At 32.7% G+C, this 12,306-nt stretch overlaps 3 protein-coding genes across 3 annotated transcripts; 2 read left to right on the forward strand and 1 right to left on the reverse strand.

Annotated features, from left to right (window-relative positions):
* The first annotated feature begins 622 nt into the window (after positions 1–622).
* On the forward strand, positions 623–1,382 carry LOC114378505. Its single transcript, XM_028337100.1, has one exon. It carries the CDS (start codon positions 817–819, stop codon positions 1,084–1,086), a length of 270 nt encoding a protein of 89 aa, XP_028192901.1. The 5' UTR covers positions 623–816; the 3' UTR covers positions 1,087–1,382.
* Positions 1,383–3,131: 1,749 nt separating this feature from the next.
* Positions 3,132–3,696, forward strand: LOC114378324. Its single transcript, XM_028336896.1, has one exon. It carries the CDS (start codon positions 3,230–3,232, stop codon positions 3,497–3,499), a length of 270 nt encoding a protein of 89 aa, XP_028192697.1. The 5' UTR covers positions 3,132–3,229; the 3' UTR covers positions 3,500–3,696.
* A 702-nt stretch (positions 3,697–4,398) lies between these two features.
* LOC114378323 (probable disease resistance protein At4g27220) lies at positions 4,399–8,819 on the reverse strand. The gene is made up of 2 exons (XM_028336895.1): positions 8,522–8,819; positions 4,399–7,776 (listed from the first exon to the last, which is right to left on the reverse strand). The coding sequence occupies exon 2, from the start codon at positions 7,765–7,767 to the stop codon at positions 4,789–4,791; it is 2,979 nt and encodes a 992-aa protein (XP_028192696.1). The 5' UTR covers positions 7,768–7,776; positions 8,522–8,819; the 3' UTR covers positions 4,399–4,788.
* Between the last annotated feature and the right edge of the window lie 3,487 nt (positions 8,820–12,306).

Below are 12,306 nucleotides of genomic sequence, written 5' to 3' on the forward strand. Positions count from 1 at the left end.
CATAAATTAAAATTAAAAATAAAATTTAAATTAAAAAAAAATTACCGTTTAAATGGGGTTGACAAATCCCGACTGCTCAGTGTCAGTGTCACGTAAAAGTGGTGTACTTTAAAAAATTAAGCCACAAACTAGTAAGAAGATAACAATTGAGAGATGGTGTACATTAAAAAAAAGTACCGTTTAAATGGGGTTGAAATTTTTGTAGAAAGAGAGAGCGTGTACATTAAAAAAACCCCTTTTTCAGTACCCTACATCTCATTCGCAAGCAGAACTTATAGTATTTAGAAGATAACAATTGAGAGATCGGACAAGTAAGAACTCAATAAAAAAACAATTTCTATATATTACTTAACCAAAATAATCAATTTTAAAAAAATTAATAAAATCTCAATTATATCACACATGAAAAGACCGAAAATATCAAATAATTTCTCGTATATATAATATATAATGACAATAAAGTAAATACCCAATTGAACCAATGTGTGGTACCTGGTGTAGGTCACGAACCTTCTAGGCTCAATCAATACTAGCATAGTACAAATTTTGGTATCGGGAATATCTAGGATTCACTTACCAAGTCCCCAACACATGGGGCAAATATTTCAAGTTTCAACCGCACCTAGTTTTGTTTTCCTTTTCACTTTCACGGTTTCACCCAAAACCACCCATGGTTTCGCCAACCCCACTTTAAAACCACCCAACTCTAACATCCTAAGTAGCCACATATTTAAGGATCCTCATCCCACAGCCTCAACCCAAACCAAACCAAACCAAACCAAATCAAAGCAAGCCAATTGGTCTCTCTCTTACACCATGAGTGCATCAACCAAAGCTTGGATTGTGGCATCAAGCATAGGGGCAGTGGAGGCCTTGAAAGACCAATTAGGTGTATGCAGATGGAACTATGCTTTAAGGTCACTACAACAACATGCAAAGAACAACATCAGATCTTATAGTCAAGCTAGGAAATTGTCCTCTGCATCCTCTGCTGCGGTTTCCAACAAGGTCAAGAGAACCAAAGAAGAGCATATGGGGAAAGTCATCGAATTCAATTGCTGGGGTCCTAGTACTGCAAAGTTTTAATTAGTTAATATTTATCTTGGGTGTTGCTACGATGAGACGGTGAATAGAGACTGCTTTTTTCCATATTCAATCCCAATATCCCCCATTAAGCATCATTATGTATCTCACTTCCAATGTCTAGTGCCCCTTTGCAAGATATATACTTATTCGTAGTCCTTTCATCTCCTCATGTTATGTATCTTATTTCATCCCATTATTATAGCAAATATATCTCGATCGATTTGAAGAAAAAATGAGGTGTATAGTGTATTTTCCTTCTACCCCTATAAATGATGAAAAATTCTAGATTGGTTTTAGATTATGTAATTTTTTTTTTGTCTACCCCAAAATATTTCCCGACCACATGAGACTAAATTTTGTACTAGAGATCACCGAAGTATTTTGTAATAACAAAAGGTTACTAACGAGTTTTGATAATGAATTGACTGCATGTTTGTTTTTCAGTTTCAAATGGATGTTTGGAGTAAAATAAAATTTACAAAAATATCTACATCCTTTCTTTTATAAAATTGAGTTTGCGGACTATTAGATTTATTTTAGAATTCGTGTTATGCATCCAAATATGCACCTAGTCATACAAAAAAGTTAATAAAATAAAATGATTATATCTATATTATTTCATTTTTGAAATATATCACTACAATTATATCAATTCTTAACAAAATTATCATTAATTAAATCTCTTAAATTATGTGAAATGCTATTGAATTAATTATTTTTTGTTGCGGATTTTGTTATACCTTTGTTCTCAAGGTTAAATATATATTTCTTTTTTCTTTCATGTTTTCTTTTCAGTTTGATTTTTAAAATTTATTTAATTTGATTTCTTACAGTGTTTTTATTGGATTAAATTAAGCTTTTCGTCAAATTTTTGTATCCATGGTGTTAATTTTAACTAATTGCTTACTAGGTAAACATCCATCTAATATGATATCGTTTATAATTTGTTACGTATTATCAAGTTAATTAAGTGGGTGTCATAAAATGATGGAAGGATCAACTTGATTTAATAAATTACTTTAAGAAAATAAAGTAAAAATTTTAATCAGACAAAAATTATTTTTCACCTCTTTTTTTTTTAAAACAACAAATCTGGAAAAACAATTCATATAGAATATTCTTTGCCGATTATTCAGTTAAATTATTTATTTGATAAATTTTAATTAAATTATAGAGTTTAATAGATATGTATAATTAATATAAAATAATATATATCGTTAATCAATTATAAATCATTTTTAGTGTAACATTTAAGATAATTATTTATAAAAGTAAAAAAAAATTATCTTGACAATTTTTTGTTAGATGATAATTTTTTAAAAAATCTTTATACTGTGCATGCATTATTTATTGTAAATTACAATGGAATTTTAATAAAAAAAATGTAATCAAGGAACTAATTAAAACAATCTATTAACTTTTTAAAACTTACAAACTTTTAAAATATAAATAGAAGTATTTTTTTAGTCTTTATATTTCAGTTAAACATTATTAAAGTTCTTGTACTTTTATATTAATGAATTTAATCTTCAAATTCTAAAAAAACATGTAAATTTAGTTCATCCTAACTATAAAAACATGATCAATTTTTATAAGGAAAAATGAACTAAATTATCATATTTTTAAAAATTTTATGACAATTTTTTTATATGAAAATACAAGTACCTAGCTAAAATCACATTTTCCCCTATAATTTTTTTTCACCTATAAGAAAATTCTAAATAACTTAAATTTTACAGACTGACTGTGACAGATATTTTTTGAGGCCATGTCAACTTTCTCAGAAAGAACCGAATAAGCGTAGAGCCACGCATTTTTTTTTTTTTTACGTTATTTAATTCATAAATAAGCACGTTATTACTATTAAATAAAACATTAAACAGCTTGTCCCATGAATCTTGTAACAAGGAGCCGTGTGGATTCTGCTCCAAACAGTGGGTGTGTAACGCCCCTAGATTTGCCTTTTCCTTTATTCTCTTCCACCCCAGAAGGCCAAAACAGCCTGTGGTTTAGCATTAAACTCCTACTTGTAAATCACTCAATCACTCACATATATATAGAAATAAACAAGTCATACATCCCACACATCAAAAAACACATACCAATATTCATTGAGATTCATCAAAAGCTACAACAATTAAACATGAGTGCAGCCACCAGAGCTTGGATTGTGGCATCAAGCATTGGAGCAGTGGAAGCATTGAAGGATCAATTGGGGGTGTGCAGGTGGAACCATGCATTGAGGTCACTCCAGCAGCATGCCAAGAGCAACATCAGATCCTACACTCAGGCCAAGAACCTGTCTTCTGCTACTTCTGCTGCTGTTTCCAATAAGGTCAAGAGGACCAAGGAAGAGTCCATGAGGAAAATCATGGACTTGAGCTGTTGGGGTCCCAATACTTCAAGGTTTTAGTTTGGGGACTGTTGTAACTGCATTGATCATTGTGCTGCAAGTTTGATGACGATATACTACTTTGTAGCCTTTTGTGATGGCATGGCACCCCTTAACCTTATGCATCTCTTTGATTCATAATTAAAAAATTTTGTCTATGAAAATGGTAAATGTTTGATCCAATGAAAACATAATTGAGGTCTATTTTTTAGTTTTTACTATCTGTTTGGTTCAATTTTAAATTTTTAATTCTGTGCACATGAATCTGTGAATGTTTTTCTAAAAAATTTATAAGAGGGGCGGAAGCGAAGGCGAGGTCTCAGGAATAAAGCCTCTAGCTCTGATACCATCTTAGATTGAATAATGTGAGAGACTTAAACTCAACCCCAAAAGCTGACTCATGGGGTGAGGGTTGTCTCTCGCTTATATATTCTTAATGTGAGATTACTTTTAGTCGATATGAGACTTGGATTATTTCCAACATAAAGGACTGCATTATTTTGTGATTTCCGGCAATGTCAAGAATTGGCATAAAATGTCAAGGATTGCAATGAAACTATCCCCATTTGGAGTTACTTTGTATCAAAATAACAGCCATGTTATCTACACTGCAGTGAAGCCACTCTCTTTGGCTTGCAGGATCTGGCTTTTCAACAATCACACACTACAGAGGAGTCTTTTCATCAAAGAAAGAAATAAGTAAATGATCAAAATAATATGTTAACAATTTTTTTCATGTTAATTTGGTCAAAGTAATGCGTTCTGGTTAATCAAGGATAGCAATAATTAAGAAAACCTTATCGGATCAACCAATCCAACTAACCTTATTTGCTGTCTTATTCAAAAGAGGATGTTTTGGATCGAGTGAGAAAAAACGAAAGTTCGTTGTTCTCCTAAATAGACTTGTCAATTGTCATGAAGAAGAAAAAAATATAGGTTTTTCATTATTTACAGAGATATGGCTATGATGCCGAATTACGCAATTGGATAACAATCATAACATGGAAGATGAAACCCAAGGTGAGATGATAAACTTCTACATTCACATTGAACATTAGTTTTCTATACACCAAACGTTCCACCCCAGAATTGCCAGAACAGTCTTTACTGAGGACTTGAGGAATTAGGCAAGGCAATCAACTAATCTTATTAAGAGATTTATGTTGTCTTCAACGTTTCAATATTTACATTTCAACCAACAAATTTTCAATTAGATTTTAATCACCCAACCCCATCAAAATCTCTCAAGATTAATAGACTTTGTATATCAAAATCTAATAGTCAACCTAGTCTATGGTGATTGGTCAGAGTCAGAAACAATCGTACAAAGTCTGAACTGGGGTAGCAGTTTCAGGGAGCCTTATTAGTTTAGGGCATTTAAAGATCCTAAAGTTTTGTAGAGACTCGCATATCATTAGTCCTCTACATATGCTCCTGAGTTCTGGTAGGTGCTTCAATGATAATGATACTAACTTTGGATGTGTGACTTTAACAGCATCTCTATTAGCCACACAATATTTGTTACCACCAGAGCTTTCATAATCTATGCCATCTACTGAAATTATTTCCTCCATTGACTTGCAATTATGAACAATTATCTCTTCCAAGTTCTGTAGATAGGCTAGCAATCCTGGTGTCAGCAACTTCTTGATAATGGGACAATGGTAGATGCAAAAATACTTGAGACAAGTAAAAGCTCCTGGAGGTGGAAGGGTTTGAGCCACAGCTTCGTTTTCCTTGCAAAGAGTGTGCAAGTTTTTCAGGTAATAGAGTTCCACAGATTCTATGTTGTGAAGAGAGGTGCAGCAGGAGGAAGAGCAACATAAAGAAAACAAGTACTCTTGGCCATCACAGTCAGCAATCTCACAGCGCTTCAAAGAAGTGGCATTTTTTAATGACAAAATATCACATAAGCTTCTTATGTCATGACATCTTTCAACCTTCAAGCGTTGAATGTCTGAAGGGAGCATAAGGGGTGTTACTCCTGTTCTGATTTTGCAGTTTGAAATGATCACATCCTTGCTGAAACAAACTTCAGCAAAAAAGTACCATGGAGATTTACCAGGAGACTCTTCACTGTCTAACTGAAGAAGGTAACTTCTAGGTCCATATTCATGCATTGTTTTCACATAGGCATTGAAATGCTGCATGTTGTATAAGTTACCAGCAAATGTTTCCAACTTTCCCAGGCATGATATGTGTTCTACTTTCACTTTTATCTTTCTGGACCACCAATGAAGAATCAGAAACTGCAGGTGAATCAATTTTGCTATTTCTTTTCCTGTTGACACCAAATTTTTTGCATAAAGATTAAGCCATTTAAGGTTGACCAACGTTTCCAAATCTTGAGGTATTTCTGTGATCGCAGTAAAAGATAGGTCCAATCTTATTAAGGTCTGCAGCTTTGCTAGCGAAGGCATGTGCTTCAACCTCTTACAAGATGTTAGCAACAAAGCAGTGAGGGTATTCAAGTCAGCCACAGATTTTGGCAAAACCTCAATGTCTGTGAAGGACAAATCAAGAACTTGGAGTGAAGACATGTGAACAAAAAAAGAATCTGAGATACTTGTCAGGGATTCATTATGCTTCAAGATCAAGGTTCTAAGTTTAGGACACCTAGGTGATATGCCTGTTGGAATTTCATGTATCCAATTACACATCAGAGAAACCTTCTCCAGGTCTTCGTTCCATTCTACTTCATCTGGAATCTCAGTCAATTGCAACCCAGCCTTCACAAGAAAATGGTAGTTCACCTTTATAACATTAATAGCCATAGCCCTCACCAAATCATGCATTTTCACCAATTGACTTCCCACATAATAGCCTTCCACATTATCTATTGGTGCCACACATTGGCATCCCCTTTTCATCATGCTGATAGCTATATGACTGCTGGCATCCTGTAACCCCATGCATTTTTTTCCACCAACATAATTTTCCACTTTCCCCAAAAGACAACTGTTTTCAAGCTTATTCAGTATGGTTTGTCCTTCATCAAACATAGCCTCCAAACTTTTCATTCCATTCACCAGTCCCTCATCAACAAAACTTTCTATCAAAACATCCCTGTCTATTTCAAAGTCTTCAGGATATAATGCACAACATAAGAAGCACTTTTGTAGCATGTTATCATTTAAGTGATCATAGCTAAATCGCAACACACGGAGTACCTCCATTTCCATTTCTTCCAGCCTAATTTCTGTGTTTCTTAGTTCTTCCAGAGCATGCCGCCACTCACAAATTTCTTCCACTCCCCTCATGCTCCTGGCCATTGTAATAATTGCAAGGGGTAAACCAGCACATTCTTTTGCGACAGACCTAGCAACCTTTGTTACTTCTGGAGAAAGAGTAGTCTGTTGTCCAAGGTTATCTAGAAACAAGGTCCATGCTTCTTCCTTAGCAAGAGGCTCCACTTTGACATTGTTTTGACAATTCATCCTTCGACACACTTCTAATGAACGACTTGTCAAAACCAACTTTAGCCCTTCCCTCACAGGAATTCCCACCTTCTCTAGTGGAAAATAACTCCACACATCATCCAAAAAAAGTACACATCTTTTCCTTCTCATCAATGTCCATGATAATCTTGCTGCTCTTTTCCTTTCATCACTTTCTTTTGAAATATCTAGCCCAACTATTTTGGCTACATCACACTGCAATTTGTGAATGCTAAATGACTGTGAGAGAGTCACCCAAAACACACTATCAAAGTTGGTGACTCTTGTTAAAAGCATATTATGTATGTGCATTAGCATACTAGTTTTCCCCACTCCTCCCATTCCATACACACCAATTATCAACTCACCATCATTCATCAACCAATCCCATATCTTAGCAACATTTTTCTGAAACATTGCACCTGCTAATTTTGTTGTCAACAATGCATATCCTCTAGATTCATGTGCACACCCCACAATTCCTTTAGGAAACCTACCACGCTCCACAAGATCTGTCACTTGTCCTATTAGTTTCTTTACTTGTGCAGTTAACTTTAGATGCTTAAACACTCCACAGTCCCTCAATTCCTGAACTATGCCATAGACTTCAATTTTCTTCCTTTGAACATTTCTCTGCCAATTTTCAACTTCTCGTTTTCTTTTCTTGCCTTGCTGTAGCTCTGCAATTTCAAGCTCTTTGTTTATGTCATATTCTAGGCTGCATAACTCTTCTAGTTTCATTTCTAGCACTTGTACATTATCATTGAAGCTGTTGAATCCGTAGAGCAGATCAAAGATTAGAGAATATGTTTCACTGATTTTTACCAAGCTTTCTATGATCCTAGTAGCCATAGCATGCTCCTGCAGAAAGAGAAACAGAAAAGCAAACAAAAGAAAAATCAAGCAAAAGTTCTGTGGCCTATATTTATAAAGAAAATAAAGTTGTTAAAGGAAAAGTTCCCTAAACAAAACACAACAGTAAAATAGTACCAAGTAAAAAAAAAAAAGAACAAATGTTGTAATTTTAAGGTTATACAATAAACGAACTACTACTATGCAAAAAGAATATTTGTAAATTGTCATGGCTCAATTATACATTCTGTGCCTGCAGAATATCCAGATTTAAGGAATCTCATTGAACTTATTAGTATGTTCATGTTCCCAGCTTCTGCTAACTCTCTTAATAGGAACCGATTTTATTGGTAACTAATCCCTCGGAGAACCAGATTGCCAATAAATTATATTCATTTGTTTGACCTATACTATAAAAAAAATGTCCTTCAGTTAAACTAAATTGTGGAGAACTAAAGAAGCATGATATCATCTTTCCAACACAAAGCATTCAAATAAAAAATTGGAAACAACGGCCAAGAACATAAGATGAAAAATTGAAAATTCAATTTCTAGAATTATGAAGCTCCCATATCAACAATCATAGAAAAGAACCATCACACTAACAAAATACAGTTACAAAAGAAAACAAGCAACTCTGACTACTGTCCAACCAGAAAGAGAAAGGAAATTGAATTTACTCAACTGAGGGCAAGGAATTAAAACAGTAAAAAAAAAAAGTGAGAAACCGTGGAGCTAAGACGCTAATGTTTACCTGAATATAGGATTTGAATTCTTCGAATGAATAATTCAGGTGACACACAAAGAGCTTTCTAATGTAGTGATCCTTATTCTGCGTTCAAATGATCACAATGATCTAGGTGCGTGTGAACCAACAGGACCAGACCCATCAGTAAGAAGCATGGAAAAATATGAGCATGCAAGAATGGTTGAATTCAGCATTTGTTAAAAAAGAAAGAAAATGAAGCCACGCGCGTTGCCAAGTCTTTGCCGTGAGATTGTATAGGCTGCGTGGTATTGGTAATTTGAAAAGTTAACACGTTGTAGAAAAATAAAGCTGGTTGACAATGACAATAATCACCATTGACTAGAGACCATAGTGGTGATTATAATTATTATAAGTTGAATGTATTCTTGTTTTGTTCCTCGGAAGTTTCATACTTTCTCAATCGAGTCCAATTGTATGAATTTTTCTTTTAGTATTGTGATAGAAGGCAATTTTCTATCTACCGGAAATTAGCCTAAAATAGTACTACTAAAGCTAAAGAGATTAAGAAAAATATGATAAAACTTGATATTTCATTTATTGATGATAATATATAAAGATGAGGATATTTATATAGTCCTAGATGATATGAATCAATGGATAATAATTATCCAAATACACCAGTAAAATAAAAATTATAATTATAAAATACATATTTAATCTCGTAATTCTTGCACCATTTAATTTTGGACATAAAGGTGATCCTATCATATTGTCTCAATCGATCATTTATGTATGAAATGGGACAATAATGCTACATTAGTCTTTGCCAGCAAAGGATGCATTGTTGGTTTATATTCCAAACCCACCGTGAATTCATAAAACAAACGTTGGTTGTAATAAAAAACTGATAAAAAAATACTTAAATTGCTTTAATTAATATTATATATAATAAATTATTTGTAAGTCATCTTTAAAATTTATTTTTATTAACTAAAATAATTACAACGTTTTAAATTTAAAAAGTTTAAAATGTATATGTTTTAATACTTTTATATAATTTTCGCTATCTTTGAAATAAGTTTATGTTGATTAAATTAATTTTTTATTTTGATACATGTAATCTCTCATTGAGTGAAACAATTTGTTTTAATCTAATTTAAATTTTCAAATATTTTTATCAAACAACTTTTAACTTGTGGAGTGATTAATTTCAAAACTGTTGGATCAAATCTCAAATTAATTTCAAAGTAGTTCGAGTGATTATCAATTACTACTTGTAATAACATGGGAAAGTAAACATTCTCAAATAGTTATTACGATAATTGGATTGTGGTCCTTAAACATTAATTTATATTTCTTTTTTTTTTATTCCTTTATTTTAAAATAGATATATTTAAGAGAGAATACAGTATTCAACTTAGAGATGAGTTGCTACATTTAAATTTCAGTGCTAGTACACAGGAAAATATAATTATGTAAACCACTCAATAATAAATACTTATAGTTAAGGATAATGAAATATAAACGTATAGCTACAAACTGAAAACCAAAAATCCTCATATTTACATACACTAAAAATATACTTAAACATTCTTCTTCCTTGCCTCTAAACAAATAGCTCCAAACTGATTCAGGGGTTGAAGAACATAAACGTAGCTTCTTCCGTATGTACACATACGTGAAATTGCAAAATTTGAAATCCAACCAACAGAAAATAATTATTAAAAAGGTAAAAATAAAATGAACAAACAAACCCAAATAGTATTTGTAAAGGGATTTAGCTCGTGTCTGAGTTATTATAAAATCCTGACACCTCATTACTACACAAAATAAAACCCCAAATAAAATTTAGTAAGATCTAAGACCAGGTGGGTCCCCAGCAAATCAAATGCATGATATTCTCAGCTTTCTCCATCTTCCTCTTGTCATCGACATTAGATTGCGTTGCAATACCATTGCTGCCCTTACTGCAACCACGTTCCGCCCCTGAAGCTTGTCGTTTGATTCGTTTCTCCGGCAACAACGTTTTCAACGCGCTCTCTGATTTGCACATCTTCATGTTACCAATACCATTCATCATCGCTCCCCCCTCTCTTTTGTTGTTTTTTTTTTTTACAACAAAAGCGTAATCAAATTGTGTTGCCAAATTGATATAACTTCTTAAGAAAAATTAAGAACGTGTCTCTCTTGCTAAATAAATATTGCTGAGTTATGGATTTATTATATACACGATACAAGAATATATAACTTTTTTTTTTTTTAATTTCGGTCTGGGATTTTATTCGGAAAGCGACTCTTCGATGAAAACCAGGATTCAGCTCCCAGATTTTGTAACACCCGCGGTTTTCTAATCCACCTATTTTTTGTTTTGTCCGTGTTTTCTGGGGTGCGGTAAAAGCTACTAACTTTTAAGTTCTAACAAAATTGACGTCCAAATATAATTTCTTTATCATTTATATATAGTATATGATATCAAATTTATTATACTATTTTTATTGTTAAATTAAAATTTTGAAAAAAAAAGTATGTTAATGTATACTTATTTTTATTATTTAAAATGATATAGAAATAATATAAAAATGGTGTAAATTAAATAGCCAATTTTTGCAACCTGTTATTGTAAGTAACCTAACAGCTCCCAGAATTTGTAAAATCTGACTAATTTCGAGCCTTTGTTTAAGCCATTGTTTCTCTTTCAGTCATAGTCAGCGACATAATCGTATCAAAGAGATTAGAGGTCGACGAATTTAGAGGATATGGTCACCGAGTCATACGTATATCTAACCACCTTTGTCAAGTGATGTTGTGATGGAATAGAAAATTTTCAATAAAAAAAGAATTTTATAAAATATTATAGGAAAAGGTGCCTAAGGAGGGTTTTTTTTTTTTTTTTTTACAGTTAAGCGTTCGATGTTCGTGACAGAGCATCACTTGCTTATAATATTTAAAAGGATATATAATTTAGGACAAAATCTAAATGCAGTCAGTTGGTTATATATTTAGGTTAAATCACTTTTCTAGGTCTCTAAAAATTTGACTTTATTTTATTAAGTTCTTAAATTATTCATTTAGATCTTGAACTTGTATTTTTTTTTCACTGATCGATCATTGCTAAAGGGTGAAGCATACAGAGGTGAAAAAACTTATTGAAAAATTTGGTTGAGAATACTAGATCCAGAATCTAGAAATGTGAGAATACTAACATAAAAGAAGTTAGAAATTAAATTAGAATACTCCGTGTAAACCTGCATAGGTGCAATCCTGCAAGGTGATAATATTGGATTCAAAGAAGATTAATTAGGTTTTGCAATTAAATTTTCATATATAAAAACGTTGGCAAGGTTTTAATTAGCTTTTAAAACTAAAACTCATGAATGAATAAATAGCTAATTAAGCCTATGTTTAGAAGACCGTTCGACACCTTCTAAACATACGTTGAGTCCTAAAACTATAAAAGTTGGTTTTTGTTTTTCCGGTAAACTTGCTCTAACACGAAACCTAGCATGAGGCTACTTCACCGCAGAAACATAGATGTTGTTTCTCCAACCTCCGTTTCAGATTCCTCCACCGATAATTCAAACACAGACAACGGAATTTCTTTTGTAAACGAACATTTAAGGTGTCCATATATATACTATCGGAACCAAACATTCAATCATTTTAAAATTAGTATCACGGTTATGGCTTTGTTTTTGAACGGTAGGAAAACACACAAGCAAAAACACGATTAGCACTTTAATGCCATCAAACCAACAACAATTTCTCCTTTCAAACTTGCATTGGGACGCTGAAATTTAAAAACTCCAGTGGAGAAAATCTTATACAAGCAA

This window comes from Glycine soja, chromosome 12 (assembly GCF_004193775.1).
Source record: "Glycine soja cultivar W05 chromosome 12, ASM419377v2, whole genome shotgun sequence".
Lineage (NCBI taxonomy): Eukaryota > Viridiplantae > Streptophyta > Magnoliopsida > Fabales > Fabaceae > Glycine > Glycine soja.

Bases quoted from the DNA above. Each gene is read 5' to 3' on its own strand.
- LOC114378324 (XM_028336896.1), top strand. From the start codon at position 3,230: ATGAGTGCAGCCACCAGAGCTTGGATTGTGGCATCAAGCATTGGAGCA.
- LOC114378505 (XM_028337100.1), top strand. From the start codon at position 817: ATGAGTGCATCAACCAAAGCTTGGATTGTGGCATCAAGCATAGGGGCA.
- LOC114378323 (XM_028336895.1), bottom strand. From the start codon at position 7,767: ATGGCTACTAGGATCATAGAAAGCTTGGTAAAAATCAGTGAAACATAT.